Genomic DNA, 19947 nt, shown 5'->3' on the forward strand with positions numbered 1-19947 from the left:
GGTGTAGGGTGTGAGATGTTGATCCAAACCTAATCTCTCCTATACTGTCTTCCAATTTTCCCAGCTGTTGTTTGTTTTTAATGACATGAATATTTCAAGTTCATCTTATCCAGCTGTCCTCCCAGGCCATCTCACCATCTGACTATCCTTCCCTAAGCTGCCCTTGCCCATATAGATCTATCACTTTGGATTTGAGATCTGGACATTTACAGCCAGGTCTTTCCTTTGTTTGAACAATATTCTTCAGGTCATCATTCTCCTATATGTTGTCTTTATTAGAATATAAGTTCCTTGAGGGAAGAGATGATTTTAAAAATAAGGTTTAATAATCTAATAAAAGTGATAATTCTATGTATTTTATTTATTCAGTGCCACACACAAAACTACCAAATAATTATTTTATAGAACTAGAAAAAAATAACTAAATTCATCTGGAAGAACAAAAGGTCAAGAACATCAAGGGAACTAATGAAAAAAAAATGGAAAGGAAGGAAGTCTAGCAGTACCAGATCTCACATTGTACTATAAATCAACAATGATCAAAACAATCTGGCACTAGCTAAGGAATAGAATCATAGATCAATGGAGCAAACTAGATACATGGTATACAGGGGCAAATGACCTTAGCATCCCAATGTTTGATAAACCCAAAGACATCAGCTTTTGGAATAAGAACTCTCTCTAACAAAAACTGCTGGGAAAATTGGAAAACAGAAGGCAGAAGGTAGGTATAGACAAATGTCTCACACCCTATACCAAGATATGGTTAAAATGGATGTATGATTTAGATAAAGAGTGATACCATAATTAAATTAGGGGAACACAGAATAGTTTACATGGCAGATATTTAGAGAAGGAAAGAATTATGACCAAATGAGATAGAGTACTATAAGATGTAAAATGAATAATTTTGATTATGTTAAATTAAAAAGCTTTTGTACAAACAAAACTAATGTAACCAATATTAGAAGGGAAACAACATCCCATCCCTCCCTCCATCACTTCCTCTCAGAGAACTGTGAGGGATCAAATAAGATGATAGGGATGAAAGAAAGCATTTTCCAATCTATGAAGCTCTATGGAAGGTAGAATAGTACTTTCTATTCTCCCTTTCCCCATTTTATTCCTTTCAGCAAATAGAAAGTGGCGCTATTTCCTGAAAATCTCCCTTTGAGGACCTCATTCTTTTTCCAGTTAGGCATCTATTTAGAGACTGCTGTTGGCTAAGTGTGGCCAAGTTGCTGGGAGTGTTTGTTGCAGAGTTTAGATAAAGCTCAGCCCCCAGAGCTCAAATAGTGTAGCTGGAAGCTAGGAAACAAATCCAAAATAAAATTTGAGTACCAGCAAAATGCCATATCAGGTCCAAGAGAGGGACTCTCTGCTCCTAATCCTTCAACTTGGAAAAGCAGGGTGGCTCAGTCTACCAGCGGTTCTGTACTGCTGGATCCTCTAAGGACAGATAAAGCATTGAATCCAGTCTCGCTAGCATTCGTCCATGTTCACTCTGAGGAACAAAAATTGTTGGTCTATCAAGAGATTATAGAGATAGAAGGAGCCTTAGAGATTTCGGTGGTCTTATGCTAATGATGAAAAAACCTGGGAATCGGGGAAGTTGCTTATGGTCAAGAAGCCTAGTCGGGTTTGGAATGGATACTAGAGGTTTCAAAGGCAGTCCTTGGGAGCCAGAATTCTGGCTAGAGGCCGGGAGAGTCACCAGTTTCCCTTATCTCCTGAATTCCTAGCAAGAGTCAGAATATTAAAATATTAAAAGGAAAGGGCCTCTAGTCTCTAGATCTCCCTACTTTAATTTGCTTATCTAAATCCTAATCCTTTCTTATTCAATTCAAATCCCATTATTACTGGAAGCCAGCTTTTCTAGATCTACTTGGATCCTCTGGGGCAGTTACCATTTTCCTCCCCCGTAGTGAGCTCTTCTTGGTCTACTGAGGGCGGAGATGATCAAGTTTAGCCCCGCTCTCCATTCTCCCTTTCTCCATTTTATTCTTTTCAGCAAATAGAAAGTGGCGCTATTTCCCGAAAATCTCCCTTTGAGGACCTCATTCTTTTTTCAGTTAGGCATCTGTTTAGAGACTGCTGTTGGCTAAGTGTGGCCAAGTTGCTGGGAGTGTTTGTTGCAAAGTTTAGATAACATGCATTCGACTTACAATGTTAGTGTAGCTAACCCCCATGTAACAACCCTATGTGAAGGAAGCTTCACTTGTGGAAATCAAGTATCGAATCTCAGAGCCACAAGGCACCAGGGGACCCTGACTCCAGCCTCTCCACTGTCTCCCTACAATCTGGCCTTGATATACCTGAAGCTTCCTTTTATCATCCCACTTCCTGGCTGAAGAGAACTCTAGTGACTCTAGGATTGGAAATTCTGATGTTTCGCATTTCATTTCCTCAATAGGTTATCTCCCGCCTACCTTCCAGTCTCATAGCACTTTGCTTCACACACCCTGAATTCAACTAAACTGGCCTGCTAGGTAGGTGGAGCAGTGAGTGGTAGAGTACTGGACCTGGAATCAGAAAGATCTCAATTTGAATTCTACCTTGGTTAGTTATGTGATAGTGGGAAATCCTTAACGTTTGTCTGCCTCAGTTTCTTCGTGTGTGAAATGGGGAGAATAATAGCACCTACCCTATAGGATTTTTGTAAGGATCAGGTGAGATTTTTGTGTTTTTTCACATTATTAGACTGTAATCTCCTTGAGGACAGAGACTACCATTTGCCCCTTTTGTATCCTTAGGACTCAGCACAGGATCTACTGGCACATAGAAACACTAAAATCACTAGATCAGAGGCGTCAAAAACATGGCCCAATACTCTTGAATGGGGCCAGAACCAGCTTCAAATGTAATTGGGAGATATTTAACAAAAATAAAATGTAATAGAACATAGATAATGTTAGTATGTGGTTTTCTGAGTCAATATGTAGCTGACAGAGATCCTTATGTGCTATCTGAGTTGATATCACTACTCTACAGCATGCTGTTCCCATCATTAGTATTTTTCCTCAAATATGGAACCGAGAAATGGATGCAGTATTGCAGATTAGGGCCAACAAGGGTAGAGTACAGTGAGGTTATCACCTTCCTTCTAGATACCATACTGCTCGATAAAGCCTAAAATCACATTTTCTGGCCATTTGTAACAAGTTTCCTTGATAAAAGTCTCATTTCCATGATATTAAAAGACCTGTTTTAATTTTATAAGAATAAGAGCCACCTCCCAATTGATAAATGGGTAAAGGATATGAACAGTTTAGCAACAGAGTCTACTTCACATTTAGCACCAATCAAGTACTTTGTTGAATAAATATTTGTAGCACCAAACAAAACACGTTCAAATGGTTTCTTTAAAAAAATTAGTCTATTTGAAAACCATTATTGGCAAGTTTCCAAAGACAACCATGAGGGATTCATGATGAAAAATGTTACCCACAGTGAAAGAAGGAACTATTGAAATCTGATTGCAGAAGAAAGCATGCCATCTTCTATCTTATTTGCTTCGTGAGTTTTTTATTGTTATGTGTGATGTGTCTTCTATCACAATATGAGCAATATGGAAATGTGTATTTCATGAAAGCACTGGTCTAACCTATATCAGACTACTTCTGGGGATGGAGTGAGAAAATATGAATCCTAAAATTTCAGAAAATAATTGTCAAAAATTGTTTCTATGTAACTATTTCCATGTTGTTGACGTTTGCACTACTAGGATGTTCATTTAGAGTCTACATCCCCAATCATATCCCCCTTGACCCATGTAATCAAGCAGTTGTTTTTCTTCTGTGTTTCTACTCCCACAGTTCTTTCTCTGTATATGGATAGTGTTCTTTCTCATAGATCTCTCTGGGTTGTTCAGGATCATTGCTTTGCTACTAATGGAGAAGTCCATTACACTCTATTGTACCACACTGTAACAGTCTCTATGTACAATGTTCTCCTGGTTCTGCTCCTCTCACTCTGCATCAATTCCTGGAGGTTGTTCCAGTCGCCATGGAATTCCTTTGAACACAATAGTATTCCATCACAAACAGATGCCACAATTTGTTCAGCCATTCCCCAATTGAAGGGCATCCCCTCATTTTCCAATTTTTTGTCACCACAAAGAATGCAGCTATGAATATTCTTGTACAAGTCTTTTTCCTTATTATCTTGTTGGGGTACAAACCCAGCAGTGCTATGGCTGGATCAAAGGGCAGACAGTCTTTTATCTCCCTTTGGGCATAGTTCCAAATTGCTCTCCAGAATGGTTGGATCAATTCACAACTCCACCAGCAATGCATTAATGTCCCAACTTTGCCACATCCCCTCCAGGATTCATTACTTTCCTTTGCTGTCATGTTAGCCAATCTGCCAGGTGTGAGTTGATACCTCAGAGTTGTTTTGATTTGCATCTCCCTGATTTTTTGAACACTTTTTCATGTGCTTATTAGTAGTTTTGATTTCTTTAACTGAAAATTGCCTATTCATGTCCCTTGGCCATTTATCAATTGGAGAATGGCTTGATTTTTTTGTGCAATTGATTTAACTCTTTATAAATTTGAGTAATTAGACCTTTGTCAGAGGTTTTTGTTATGAAGATTGTTTCCCAATTTGTTGCTTCCCTTCTAATTTTGATTGCATTGGTTTTGTCTGTACAAAAACTTTTTAATTTGATGTAATCAAGATTACTTATTTTACATTTTGTGATTTTTTCCAACTCTTGCTTGGTCTTAAAATCTTTCCTTTCCCAAAGATCTGACATGTATACTATTCTGTGTTCACCTACTTTACTTATAGTTTCCTTCCTTATATTCAAGTCATTCACCCATTCTGAATTTATCTTGGTATAGGGTGTGAGATGTTGATCCAACCCCAATCTCTCCCATGCTACCTTCCAATTTTCCCAGCAGGTTTTATCAAATAGTGGATTTTTGTCCCAAAAGCTGGGATCTTTGGATTTATTATAGACTGTCTTGCTGAGGTCACTTACCCCAAGTCTATTCCACTGATCCTCCTTTCTGTCTCTTAGCCAGTACCATATTGTTTTGATGACCACTGCTTTATAGTAGAATTTGAGGTCTGGTACTGCAAGGCCCCCTTCCTTCGCATTTTTTTTTCATTATTTCCCTGGATATCCTTGATCTTTTGTTCTTCCAAATGAACTTTGTTATGGTTTTTTCTAATTCAGTAAAAAAAGTTTCTTGGTAGTTTGAAGGCTATGGCACTAAATAGATAAATAAGTTTGGATAGGATGGTCATTTTTATTATGTTAGCTCATCCTACCCATAAGCAGTTTATTTTTTTCCAACTGTTTAGATCTAGTTTTAATTGTGTGGAGAGTGTTTTGTTGTTGTGTTCACATAGTTCCTGTGTTTGTCTCGGGAGATAGATTCCCAAGTATTTTATATTGTCTAGGGTGATTTTAAAATGGAATTTCTCTTTCCAATTCTTGCTGCTAAGATGTGTTGGAGATATATAGAAATGCTGATGACTTATGTGGGTTTATTTTGTATCCTGTAACTTTGCTAAAGTTGTTGATTATTTCCACTAGCTTTTTAGTTGATTCTCTAGGATTCATTAAGTAGACTATCATGTCATCTGCAAAGTGATAGCTTGGTCTCCTCATTGCCAATTTTAATACGTTCAATTTCTTTTTCTTCTCTACTTGCTACTGCTAGTGTTTCTAGTACAATGTCAAATAGTAGAGGTGATAATGGGCATCCTTGTTTCACTCCTGATCTTATTGGGAAGGCTTCTAGTTTATCCCCATGCTTTTTAAAAAAAAAAAAAGTCTTGTTCTGCACTCTGAGCCCATTACTTCTCTATCTGTAGAAGAGTACTATATTTCATCATTATTCATCTGGAATTCTGACTGGTCATTTTGTTATCAGAGTTCCTTCTCTGACTTGGAAGCTAATTTTTCAGATAACTGCATCATCCTTTAAGATTTCATCAGCCTTGATATAACTGCCATGAACTCCAAACCCCCATTCAAGGAGAGAGCTTAGTTCAGATATCTTCTTTCTCTCCTGATTGCACTACTTTGGGACTTCTCTGAGTGATTTGTTCACCATGCTTCCATGTGGAGGAGAAGGGGGGCACACCTTCTCCTTCCTCTTCCCTTTCCATTCTACTTTTCAATTTCCTTTTGTGTGTTTTTTCCTCTCATTAATTGTAAACTATATGAGGGCACTTACTTTCTTTTCTCATATTCATATTTCCCACACTTATTATAGTGCCTGGCAATTAATGTTAGCTTAATAAATGTTTACTTATTGATTAAGTCTTTCAAAGTTTTTTGGCTTTATGATATAATTGTTATATGAAATGTTTTCCTGGTTGTCATTTTACTCTATATCAGTTCATACAAGTGTTTCTAGGTTTCTCTGAATCATCTCCTTCATCATTTCTTTTTTTCTTAAAACCCTTACCTTCTATCTTAGAGTCAATACTGTGTATTGGCTCCAAGGCAGAAGAGTGGTAAGGGCTAGGCAATGGGGGTCAAGTGACTTGCCCAGGGTCACACAGCTGGGAAGTGTCTGAGGCCAGATTTGAACCTAGGACCTCCCGTCTCTAGGCTTGGCTCTCAATCCACTGAGCTATCCAGCCGCTCCCCTTCATCATTTCTTATAGAACAATTGCATTGTATCATATTCATATGCCATATCTTGTTTAGCCATTTCCCAATTGATGGGCACCCCTTCAGTTTCCAATTCTTTGCCACCTCAAAATGAAATACTATATTTTTGTACATATGGACCCTTTCCCCCCTTCTTTTATCTCTTCAGGGCTAAGGGTCTAGATCAAAGGGTATGTACAACTTAATTGTTTTGGGAACTTAATTCCAAATTGCTTTCTGGAATGACTCAGCTCGTTCATAACTTAGCCTATATACTTTAATATACATCCCTTCCAGCCTTTGTCATTTTCCTTCTTTCTTTCTTTCTTTCTTTCTTTCTTTCTTTCTTTCTTTCTTTCTTTCTTTCTTTCTTTCTTTCTTTCTTTCTTTCTTTCTTTCTTTCTTTCTTTCTTTCTTTCTTTCTTTCTTTCTTTCTTTCTTTCTTTCTTTCTTTCTTTCTTTCTTTCTTTCTTTCTTTCCTTCTTTCCTTCTTTCTTTCTTTCTTTCTTTCTTTCTTTCTTTCTTTCTTTCTTTCTTTCTTTCTTTCTTTCTTTCTTTCTTTCTTTCTTTCTTTCTTTCTTTCTTTCTGTCAGTTTAGCCAACCTAATGAATGTTGTTTTTTTCCTAATGAAATTTATTTTGACCAATTTCTTGTTTCCTCTTCTGTGCCCCTTTAATTTCTTTGTGATATCATTATGGATAGGTAAAGAGTTCATAACCTAAAAAGAAACAGATAACTTCATATTCTCATCTGGAGCTTGTCTTAGTCTGTTTTGAGATGTTGGTCTATATGTAGTTTCTGCCTGACTCCTTTCCAGTTTTCTCAATGATTATTGTCAAATAGTTCTTGTCCCCAAAGCTGTTTTTGTGTGTGTGTGTTAACAAACACCAGATTATAATATTGTTTTGCTTCCATATATAGTATACCTAATATGTTCCACGGACCAATCTATTTATTATTTAGTGATAAATTATTTTGATGATTGCTGCCTTGTAGAATAGTTTGAGATCTGATACTATTAGATCCTCTTCTTTCTCACTTTTCTCTCCTTAATTCCCTTGATATTCTAAATCTTTTATTTCTCTCAATGAATTTTGTTATTTTTTTCTTTCTCTCTGAAAGGAATCTTTTCGTAATGTGATTGGCATGGTAATGAATAATTAATTCTGGTAGTATTTTCTTTACTTTGACTCAGTTTACCCATGAGCAATTAACAGTTTTCTGATTATTTAGATCTATATTTGTACATGGAAGTTTTTGTAGTTTTATTCATAAATTTCCTATGTATGTCTTGGCAGGTACACTAAAGTATCTTATATTTTCTGTAGCTATTTTAAATGGACTTTCTTTTTCCATATCACCTTTTGGGATTATAGGTAATATATAGAAATAATGATGATTTGTGTGAGTTTAGTTTATATACTCAACTTCACTAAAGTTGTTAATTTTTTTTTTTTTAAAAACCCTTACCTTCCGTCTTGGAGTCAATACTGTGTATTGGCTCCAAGGCAGAAGAGTGGTAAGGGCTAGGCAATGGGGGTCAAGTGACTTGCCCAGGGTCACACAGCTAGGAAGTGGCTGAGGCCGGATTTGAACCTAGGACCTCCCGTCTCTAGGCCTGGTTCTCAATCCACTGAGCTACCCAGCTGCCCCCAAGTTGTTAATTTTTTAAATAATTTTCTGGGTTCTTTTTGATCTTTTCTTTTTCTTTTTTAATGTTAGATTTTACTTTTTCAATCAGCAAAAATCTATCTTTTCTCCTTCCTTTTCCACCCCAAATGAAAAAAAAAGAAAAATCTCTTACAAAAACATACTATACTCAAGTAAAGTAATTTCTACATTGACCATGTCCAAAAGAAACCTCATCATGCACTCTTGAGTTTTTCATCTTTTTTTTCAGAAGATGAAGTAGCATGTTTTGTCATTAATCCTCTGGAATTATGACTGTTCATTATTTTGATCCAAGTGCCTGAGTCATGCAAAGTTTTTCATTTTTAAAATATTGTTGCCAATGGATAAATTGCTCTCTTGCTTCTGCTCATTTCACTCTGTATTAGTTCATAAACGTCTTCCCTGGTTCCTCCAAAATCATCTCTCTCATCATTCTTAAAGCTCAATAGTGTATTTTAACTGGTTTGGCCTTTGCCTACTTGATGAGTACTCTCTCTGTTTCCAATTTCTTGCCACCACCACAAAAAAAAAAGCTACAATTATTTTTGGATTTATTTACTTAGTTAATTTTGTATAATACTTATGACCCACCATCGCTCCTTACCCTGAAACATTACTCCGAGGTATATGTCCCTCTGATTTTGAGAATTTCTATTTTGATATTTAATTGGAGAGTTCATTTCTTGATTCTTTAGGGTTTTGTTTTTTTATTGCATGCCCAATGCAATAATTTCCTGTTTATCTCTTATTGATAAGTGTTTAGAAATATGAATTTTCCCTTAGTATTACTTTGACTATACCTCAAAATCTAATCCTTTTTAAGTCATCTTTCATAGGACTGCAAGACTAATATTACTAAAGCACAGGTCTGATTATATCACTCCCCTGTTCTATTAGGTTCAATAGTACTCTTTACCTCTAGGATCAAGTAAAAATTATTCTGTTAGCCATTTATTGTTCTTCAAAGTCTTATCCAGAAAATCTGAGAATTATTTTTACATTACTCTCTCTCTCTGTATTTCAGCAAAATTGGCCTACTTTCTGTTCCCAAAATGACATCCCAATTTCCTACTTTCATTCCTTTGCAAGATCTCCTACACCAACATCTCTCCCCCCACCACCCATTAATGTTCTCCCACCTGATCTTTGCTTCTCTAAATTCTCAACTCCCTTCATGACTCATCCCAAGTACCACCTCCTTTTTGAGGTTTTTCATGGTGGCTGGTCTCTTCCAGCTTTAAATTTATGATTCTATGTTCCCTTCCAAAATTATTTTGTCTTACTTTCTTCATATTTCCATACTTGTGTGCATGTTATAGTCTTCTTGCAGTAGAATGTAAGGTTTTGTTTGAAGATGGAAACTTTCAAACTTTTTGCATCTTCAAAGCCTAACATAATGTTTAGATCCTTAGAAGACACTTGGTAGACAAAGTACTGGTCAATCTAATTAAAAAAAGGAAAGAAGAAAAGCAAATTAACAGCATCAAAGATGAAAAGGGGGACATCACCTCCAATGAAGAGGAAATTAAGGTAATCATTAAAAATTACTTTGCCCAATTATATGGGAATAAATATACCAATTTAGGCGATATGGACGAATATATACAAAAATATAAACTGCCTAGACTAACAGAAGAAGAAATAGAATTCTTAAATAATCCCATATCAGAAAAAGAAATCCAACAGGCCATCAAAGAACTCCCTAAGAAAAAATCCCCAGGGCCTGATGGATTCACTAGTGAATTCTATCAAACATTCAAAGAACAGCTAATCCCAATACTATACAAACTATTTGACATAATAAGCAAAGAGGGAGTTCTACCAAATTCCTTTTATGACGCAAACATGGTCCTGATTCCAAAACCAGGCAGGTCAAAAACAGAGAAAGAAAATTATAAACCAATTTCCCTAATGAATATAGATGGAAAAATCTTAAATAGGATACTAGCGAAAAGACTCCAGCAAGTGATCAGAAGGGTCATTCACCATGATCAAGTAGGATTTATACCAGGGATGCAGGGCTGGTTCAATATTAGGAAAACCATCCACATAATTGACCATATCAACAAGCAAACCAATAAAAATCACATGATTATTTCAATAGACGCAGAAAAAGCCTTTGATAAAATACAACACCCATTCCTATTAAAAACACTAGAGGGGGCAGCTGGGTAGCTCAGTGGATTGAGAACCAGGCCTAGAGACGGGAGGTCCTAGGTTCAAATCCGGCCTCAGCCACTTCTCAGCTGTGTGACCCTGGGCAAGTCACTTGACCCCCATTGCCTAGCCCTTACCACTCTTCTGCCTTGGAGCCAATACACAGTATTGACTCCAAGACGGAAGGTGAGGGTTTAAAAAAAAAAAACACTAGAAAGCATAGCAATAGAAGGGTTGTTCCTAAAAATAATAAGCAGTATATATCTAAGACCATCAGCTAATATCATCTGCAATGGGGATAAACTAGATGCATTCCCAATAAGATCAGGAGTGAAACAAGGATGCCCATTATCACCTCTATTATTTAACATTGTACTAGAAACACTAGCAGTAGCAATTAGAGAAGAAAAAGAAACTGAAGGCATTAAAATAGGCAAGGAGTAGACCAAATTATCGCTCTTTGCTGATGACATGATGGTCTATTTAAAGAATCCTAGAGATTCAACCAAAAAGCTAATCGAAATAATCAACAACTTTAGCAAAGTTGCAGGATACAAAATAAACCCGCATAAGTCATCAGCATTTCTATATATTTCCAACACAGCAAGAACTAGAAAGAGAAATCCCATTCAAAATCACCCTAGACAAAATAAAATACTTAGGAATCTATCTCCCGAGACAAACACAGGAACTATGTGAACACAACTACAAAACACTCTCCACACAACTAAAACTAGACTTGAGCAATTGGAAAAACATTAACTGCTCATGAGTAGGACGAGCCAATATAATAAAAATGACCATCCTACCCAAACTTATTTATCTATTTAGTGCCATACCCATTGAACTTCCAAAAAAATTTCTTTACTGATTTAGAAAAAACCATAACAAAGTTCATTTGGAAGAAAAAAGATCAAGGATATCCAGGGAAATAATGAAAAAAAAAATACAAAGGAAGGGGACTTTGCAGTCCCAGATCTCAAACTCTATTATATAGCAGTGTTCATCAAAACAATTTGGTACTGGCTAAGAGACAGAAAGGAGGATCAGTGGAATAGACTTGGGGTAAGTGACCTCAGCAAGACAGTATATGATAAACCCAAAGATCCCAGCTTTTGGGACAAAAATCCACTATTCGATAAAAACTGCTGGGAAAATTGGAAGACAGTGTGGGAGAGATTAGGTTTGGATCAACACCTCACACCCTACACCAAGATAAATTCAAAATGGGTGAATGACTTGAACATAACGAAGGAAACTATAAGTAAATTAGGCAAATACAGAATAGTATACATGTTAGACCTTTGGGAAGGGAAAGACTTTAAAACCAAGTAAGACTTAGAAAGAGTCACAAAATGTAAAATAAATAATTTTGACTGCATCAAATTAAAAAGCTTTTGTACAAACAAAACCAATGTAACTAAAATCAGAAGGGAAGCAACAAATTGGGAAACAATCTTCATAACAAAAACCTTTGACAGAGGTTTAATTACTCAAATTTACAAAGAGCTACATCAATTGTACAAAAAATCAAGCCATTCTCCAATTGATAAATGGGCAAGGGACATGAATAGGCAGTTCTCAGCCAAAGAATTCAAAACTATTAATAAGCACATGAAAAAGTGTTCTAAATCTCTTATAATCAGAGAAATGCAAATCAAAACAACTCTGAGGTATCAACTCACACCTAGCAGATTGGCTAACATGACAGCAAAGGAATGTAATGAATGCTGGAGGGGATGTGGCAAAGTAGGGACACTAATTCATTGCTGGTGGAGTTGTGAATTGATCCAACCATTCTGGAGGGCAATTTGGAACTATGCCCAAAGGGAGATAAAAGACTGTCTGCCCTTTGATCCAGCCATAGCACTGCAGGGTTTGTATCCCAAAGAGATAATAAGGAAAAAGACTTGTACAAGAATATTCATGGCTGCTCTCTTTGTGATGGCCAAAAATTGTAAAATGAGGGGATGCCCTTCAATTGGAGAATGCCTGAACAAATTGTGGTATATGTTGGTAATGGAATACTATTGTGCTAAAAGGAATAATAAAGTGGAGGAATTCCATGGCAACTGGAACAACCTCCAGGAATTGATGCAGAGTGAAAGGAGCAGAACCGGGAAAACATTGTACACAGAGACTGATACACTGTGGTACAATGGAACGTAATGGACTTCTCCATTACTGTCAATGCAATGTCCCTTAACAATCTGCAGGGATCTAAAAAACACTATCCACAAGCAGAGGACAAACTGTGGGAGTAAAAACACCGAGGAAAAGCAATTGCTTGACTACAAGGGTTGAAAGGGACATGCCCGAGGACTCTAAATGAACACTCTAATGCAAATACCAACAACATGGAAATGGGTTCAAATCAAGAACACCTGATACCCAGTGGAATAACACTTTGGCTATGGGAGAGGTGGGAGGTGGGGGAAGAAAAGAAAATGATCTTTGTCTCCAATGAATAATGTTTGGAAATGACCAAATAAAATAATGTTTAAAAAAAATTTAAGAAAACAGAGATCAGCTTGAGTTTGAACTTATCTGTTTTTAATACTGGAAGGTTAGGAATACCAGAGGTTAGGAAGTGTATGTCCCTGAAATACTTTAAAAGTAGGCTCAGCAATCGTATCTACTTAGAGGCAGGAGCTTCAGCCAAATGACCTCTTTAAGTTCCTTTCAGATCTTAGTCTGTGATTCTGTATTGTATAAATACCTGTTATCATTATAAACAGTGTCATTCTGCTATTAAAAAAAAAAAAGACACTTGGGAATTCTTTGTTCAAATTGAATTGATTTGAAAATCACTTAACTCTCAGCCTCAATTCTTGTCGGTAAAATGAATATAGTAATAACTAATACTTATCTCACATAGTTGTAAAGATCTAGTAAGGTAAGATGTATATAAATATAAGGTAAATGAAATAAGATGATTACTATTATATTCATTACAGTACTCTAGCTTGACAAGATCTTTTTGGATTTCATCATCTAACAGGTAACTCCAGAGTTTCATGTTATCTGAAAATTTGTTAATCATCTGTTGATTATTTCAACTTCTCTTATATGTAACTTATTTGTAAAGTTATTTGCATGTTGTCTCCTGGATTAGATTGTGAGCTCCTTGAGAGCAAGGATTGTCTTTTAGCTTTTTTTGTGTGTCCCCAGCACTTAGCACAGTGCCTGTCTCATTAATAGTTTGTTGATTAATTGGTTGATTCAATTGATATCTTCAATCAGACACTGATAAAAACATTGAACAGCCCAAGACCAAGAACAGATCACTCGGATATTCCACTTAAGATCCCCATTCAAGTAGACATGATTTATTAATAAAATTATTCAAGTAGGCAGTGAAATGGATAGAGTACAGAGTATAGAGTCAGGAAGACTCATTTTCCTGAGACATTTAGCAGATATGTGATTCTGGGCAAGTCATTTAACTCTTTTGCTTCAGTTTCCTTATCTGTAGAATAAGGCAAAGAAAATGGTAATACACTCTAGTGTCTTTGCCAAGAAAATCCCCCCAAATTAGACATGACTGAAAAATTATTGAACAACAAAATCAGCCTCAAATGCTTCCCAAAATGTTATCTCTTTGAAATGGAAAAAAATTGCAAGTTTCCAATGAATTTGAATTCATCAGAGATTAAATCATATATACTATAGTTCTGGATTTTCAGCTTAGTTATTTTTCACTTATCTGATTCTTCATGTCCTCACTTGGAATTTCTTGGCAGGATCAATGAGATGCTGCATTTAAAGTGTTTCATTAAACTCAAATTTTGGTATAAATGTTATTTATTATCATTGGTAAAAAAAAAAAACCCACTAAACTGAGAGCTTGGAATCCTTTCTTTCCCTGGTTTTACCACTATTAATTCACTATGACATTATCCATATCTCATAACCTGTTTTCCCATTTTACAAGTGAAAGAGAATAGAAGCCTTTAAAATTCCTTCTAGCTCTTATTTTACATGATTGTAAAAGGAAGTGCCATTCATTATAGCAAGGATATTTTGCCCAAGTTTGTCAAGTAATGAAATGAATTATTCCCTATCTCATGGAGTCTCTTTCTTTAAAAATGGGGGAAATGGCCATATCACAGCTGACCTGGATGAATCCTAGAGAGACATAGGGGAGAAGACTCTAGAACTTGAGTACAATTTAAGGATTACATGATTTAAGGCAAAGAAAAATTTTTCTATAAAAATCTTCCAGGTTGTGTTGTCTTGAAGAGGGAGTTCCATTGAAGCAGGGGACAGTACTTCAGAAAAGGACTTAGTGGGTGCCCATGGGCTGGCTCTGAGTAGCCAGAGAGCATAAACACTACCTAAAGTGAACAGAATGTGGAAAGAGCCCCCACTTAGCTACCTTCAATGTTTTTCCCAGATTCACTTAGCCCAATTTATTACTTTATACTGGCTCTTATTGTGATTCACTGACCGCCCCCCCCCCCCCCCCAAGTGATTCATTCATTCACTCACTCACTCAGACACATCTAGATGTATCGATGGAAGAAAATGTGGACAGACAAAAAAATAAGCCTTTATTGGCATATAAAGTTTTCAGGCTTCAATGCCAAATAGCACCATGCTTGGAAGGTAAGTCCCTGAGATGATCAATGTTTCAAGTATCCAAGTTTCAAGTTTCCAGGTTCATTATCCAATAACTTCAGTGTTCTAGGGGTGGGACAGAGTTGGGATAGAGGGAATGATCTCTAAGGAGAATTATAAGGAAGATTGAGGGATAGGTCACCAAGGCCTCAATATATATATATATACATGTATGTGTATATGTACCTATATCTATGCACAGATATATACACACATATGTATATATGCTGATGTGTATGCATACGTACAAAAATACTTTAGAATATAAAGGTTTTATGCGTGGAGATTCTCAGGCCCTTAATCCTCTGGATTCATTTCTCATCATGTGTGGAAATCCAACTTCAGTTGAAGATTGCAGGTCACAGCTCTGTGGAGAACAAGACATTAATAACACCATGTGACTTGGGAAGGGTTATGCCTATATCGTTTTGTGAATGAGACTGAGGTTCCCCTAAATGCTTAAAAGACCTCATATTCAAATATGGAAATAGGTATCAAGTGATAACATTTGTACAACCCAGTGGAATTGCTTGCCAGCTCTGGGAGGGGTAGAGAAGAGGGGAACGAGAGAGAAAATGAATCATGTAAACATGGAAAAATATTTTTTAAATTAAAATAAAAAAAAGACATATTCAGACTTAGAGAGAAAAAATGAACTGGACTGTAGATTTAATTCAATAAACTGGGCCTAAATTTCAGAAAAGGCCTCATGCTGCTGAGGATATTAAACATGGCCTTTAGAGGCATAGTTTCTACTTCCTTCTGTCTTCTAGCTCCATTCCTCTGACCAACTATAACCATCTGAAATCATTTATAAAATGGCAACAGTAACACTTGTATTACCTACTTCGCAGAGGTTCTTAAGAAGAAATTGTTTTGTGATAACAGCAAATGATACTTTATGGTTTACAAAACGGTTTCCTCAAAAAAAAAAACCCCAATTCACAGGTGAGGAAAGGTTCAGAGAGAAAGAAAAAATTGGTTGTGCTCACACTTGAAGTGAAAACGAGAATTCAAATCCAGGTCCTCTGACATCAAGTGGCTCTTGCCACTCTCCCAAAATGCCATTATTCACATAAAATGTGAATTTTTGTTATTTCTGTGTTCATTGCACAACACTATGGGGAGAGGGTGAGGAAGGTACAAAAAAGATCAAAATCACTGCCTTTAAGAAATTTGCAGCTCATGAAAAAGAACAGATGGTGAGACAAGAAGTGGGGGTGGGGGTGGTAAGAGGACAAACTAGGTAGAGCTATATTTGGAAAAAGCAGCTTGGCATAGTGACTAGCCTGAGGGCGGACTTGGAGACAAGAAACACTGGATTTGTGCCTCACCTCTGACACAAGCTATGTGCTAAGTCACAACCTCTCTGAGCCTGGTTATCATCTATGTTGTGGAGTAACAGGATCCTAGATTTGGAACTGGTAGAGGCCATCTGATCTAATCCTCTCCTTTTGTCTGTGAGGAAACGGAGGTCCAGTGAAGCTAAATGACTTGCAGGTAGTAAATATTGGAGAAGAGATTCAAATCTGTGATTTCCAGCCTCTTTTCCTTAGGAGAAGCCTAAGGTAGTTGCAAGAAAGGCGCTTTAAAAGGCGTAAGCCCTAAGGAGATTTAAACATTCTGGATGTGTAGGTGGTAGCAGGAGGACCCTTAAAAGGGAAGCAGGACAATGTTATTGCTCTGTAGCCCCGCATTGAGACTTGGGGCAGATTATCCCTACGTACCTGTCTTGGAGAGCCAGGTCTCTTTCTGGGCTTGGTTGTGCCGATTTTGCTGAGTAGAGAGATTGTAGGTGGGAGGCTGCCCTGAACAGGTAGGCACTGTGACCAAAGGTGTGCCCAGATGCAGTCCCATGTCCATTTGCTTCTGGACCAGGTGCAGTTGTTTCTGCATTTGCTGCAGCTCCAGCTTGAGACTCTTGGAATGGGGCGCTGGGTCAGGGCGGCTTCCACCATTTTTCACGCTCCCCAGGCCCAGGTGCAGCAACTCGATCAGATTGAGCAGGAGGCAGAGGCCACTGACTGCATACATGACCAGCAGGAAGATGGTCTTCTCCGTGGGACGAGATATATAGCAGACGACGACATGAGGGCAAGGATTCTGCTTGCAGTCATAGTCGGGAGGCACTTTCAGGCCAAAGAGCAGATACTGGCCCGCTAGGAAGGCCACCTCTAAGGCAGTCCGCACCAGCAACTGCGCAACATAGGCCCCTAGGAGCCCATCCCTGCGGATCCTCCTGCGACCGTCATGGGCCCCATCGTCAGGGGACATCTGAGGCTTCTTCTCTTTGATCATAGGCTCCTTCTCGCCTTCCTCCTCTTCCTTCTCTTGCTTCTGGGTCATCTGGCGCCGGGACAGATGGTGCACGGCATAGCCCAAATAGAACACGGTGGGCGCGGTGACGAGAATGATCTGGAATACCCAGAAGCGCACATGCGAGAGGGGTGCGAAGGTGTCGTAGCAGACGTTTTGGCATCCAGGCTGCCGAGTGTTACACACGAATCCACTGAGCTCGTCCCGGTAAATGGCCTCCCCACCCACGGCCAGGAGCACTAGTCGGAAAACGACCAGCACGGAGAGCCAGAGCTTCCCCACCAGAGTGGAGTGCTGGGTCACAGCCTCCAGCAATCTCGTCAGGAACGCCCAGCTCATCTTCTCTCTTCCAATATACTCTCCACGACCTGAGGACCGAGGGGCATGTGAAGGGACTCGCCTACACCGCACCTCCCCCCACCCAACACCCCCAACCTCCCATTCACCTCCAGCCGCTCTTCTGGGCAAGAGCCTCTTCCAGTCCGGGGTCCCGACCCTCACGCTCCCTAGTCCTTCCCAACATCCCAGGCCATCCCTCGCTCCCGTTCTTACTTAAAATTTCTTCTTCAGTTCACCAGGCTAATCCGAAGGGCCAGCAGAAAGACCTAAGGGAAAGCAGCAGATCCCGCAAGTTACTTCCAAGGACCTAAGTTGGCGGGAACAGATTTTCTTTCAGGCTCTGCTTCCCTTTCACTACACTCCCCCAACCTCGAGGCGGATGCAGGGTGTGGGGGGCTATGGAGTCAGGAACAATACAGAGGCTGAGGAGTCCAGAGAAGGGGGCGTGGTAAAAGTGCAGTGGAGGGCACAGGGCCAAGGAAGGCAGAGAATGGAGCAGAGCGAAAGAGCTCGTGCGCTCTGGTCCCCATTGTCCCAGGCGCAGGCACCACTTTCAGGAGCAAGGGAGCTGCCGCAAGTTTCGGTTCAAGGCCCGGGAGCAAAAGAAGGGACCAGGGCAAAAATGGATGGGGGGTGGGGGGGTGGGGGTGAGGCCGGGCAAGAGTTCGTCTAGATCTCGAAGTTTTCACCCACCCGCTTTCAGTCCAGTCCCTCCTCTTGCCGTCCCTCCAGAGCCGCCTCCGAGACCCCACATTTCCTCCCTCTTCTCCCCATGGCAAACGTACCTCCTATCAGAATTTCATCCCAGTTTAGGCACTCCCGAGAGGAGCCGCAGCTGCAGAGCGGGTAGATTCCTCTTTCAAATTCCCTTTCCCTCCCCTAGGGCGGGCTCCAAAAAGCGTCCGCCCCTCCCGGTGGGCGGCCAGGTTGGGTTCAGGTTCGCCGCGGCCTGTCTTGGGTCTCTGGCCGAGGTTCTGCAGAATCCTTGGATCCCACAGTCTGAAATCTAAGGCTCCGAGCCTGCAGCGGAGGTTGTGTCACTATCTCGGCTGGAGGATGAATCGAATATAAACCCAGATAACTACAATTATTGGAGATAGGAGCGTAAGGATAGTGGATAGAACCCTGGACCTTGAATCTGAAGACCTGGCTATGCATCCTGTTTCTCCCACTCTTTAAATTTCTCCCCATGCATTCCATATCCCTAGTCACTGTTTCCTCCTTTAATGTAAAGGAGGGTTTATCTATGAGGTTCTTTCTGTGAAGCTAATTATCAATTAATTATCAGTTGATTAATAGTTACTGATTGATTACTAGTTAAGAGTTTTAGTAATCACTGTAACCAATTTCTAAAGCTTAGATTTAAAACTATATTGTAGGGGACCAGCTAGGTGACTTAATGGATTGAGAGACTAGAGGTCTTGGGTTAAAATGCTCCTTCGGACACTTCCTAGCTCTGTGACCCTGGACAAGTCACTCCCCATTCTTAGCCCTTATCCCTCTTCTTCCTCAAAACCACAATATGGATCCCAAGACAGAAGGTAAGTATTAAAAAAAATCCACTATATTATGTAGGCCTAGGTAGAAAAGTTTGTATGAAATTTGATAAGAAACTATATCCACAACTGAGACTGGACCTGCCTCTTGATGGAGATAAAGAAGAAAAATGAAGGATGATTCAACTTGGTGAGAAAATATTTTTCCTAGCATTGGGTTTCTCTGTTATAGGGGGGTATTGGTTTGGAGGCTTTCCAGTGGATGTTCAACTCTATGTTTTCCCTATTATCTATCGTAGACTCTGGAGACTCCCTTTTGCAAGTTAGTGTAATTTTGAACCAATCACAATCTTAGTTTAGTTGGTACCAATTGACCTTAAATAATACATTTATATAATCAAACTGTAGAAAAGGCTGCTCTAAATGTAAGGTGTCTCTGGTCCCTGAGGTACTGTTGACCTCTATTTTTGATCATTGCTAACCTTACCAATAAATAGATTATGCTCAGACTTTTGTGCCTCAGTTTCTTTTTATCACAGATTTTTACCATAACATTTCTAGTTCTAAAATTCTATAAGAATATGGGGAGAAAATGAGGTTAAGTACCTTGGCTAAGATATTAGGAGATATGGGGTTTTCCCTTCCCCTACCCATCACCCTGGAGGATTCTAACCAGTTAATGGTTTCTGGTATTTATATGGCATTTTAAAATTTCCAGAATACTTAAGGTACAG

General features: G+C 38.8%; 1 protein-coding gene across 2 annotated transcripts; it reads right to left on the reverse strand.

Annotated features, from left to right (window-relative positions):
• Window positions 1–14970: 14970 nt before the first annotated feature.
• Window positions 14971–18656, reverse strand: LOC100017183 (gap junction gamma-1 protein-like). Of its 2 annotated transcripts, none has more exons than XM_007499115.3 (4): window positions 18503–18656; window positions 17931–17983; window positions 16790–17746; window positions 14971–15429 (listed from the first exon to the last, which is right to left on the reverse strand). In XM_007499115.3, exons 3-4 carry the CDS (start codon window positions 17715–17717, stop codon window positions 15422–15424), a joined length of 936 nt encoding a protein of 311 aa, XP_007499177.1. In that variant the 5' UTR covers window positions 17718–17746; window positions 17931–17983; window positions 18503–18656; the 3' UTR covers window positions 14971–15421. The 2 variants fall into 2 exon arrangements, with proteins under 2 accessions (XP_007499177.1, XP_007499178.1); XM_007499116.3 differs by having other exon boundaries at window positions 18411–18506.
• Window positions 18657–19947: the final 1291 nt, after the last annotated feature.

The sequence above is a fragment of the Monodelphis domestica genome, chromosome 7 (assembly GCF_027887165.1).
Source record: "Monodelphis domestica isolate mMonDom1 chromosome 7, mMonDom1.pri, whole genome shotgun sequence".
Taxonomy (NCBI): domain Eukaryota; kingdom Metazoa; phylum Chordata; class Mammalia; order Didelphimorphia; family Didelphidae; genus Monodelphis; species Monodelphis domestica.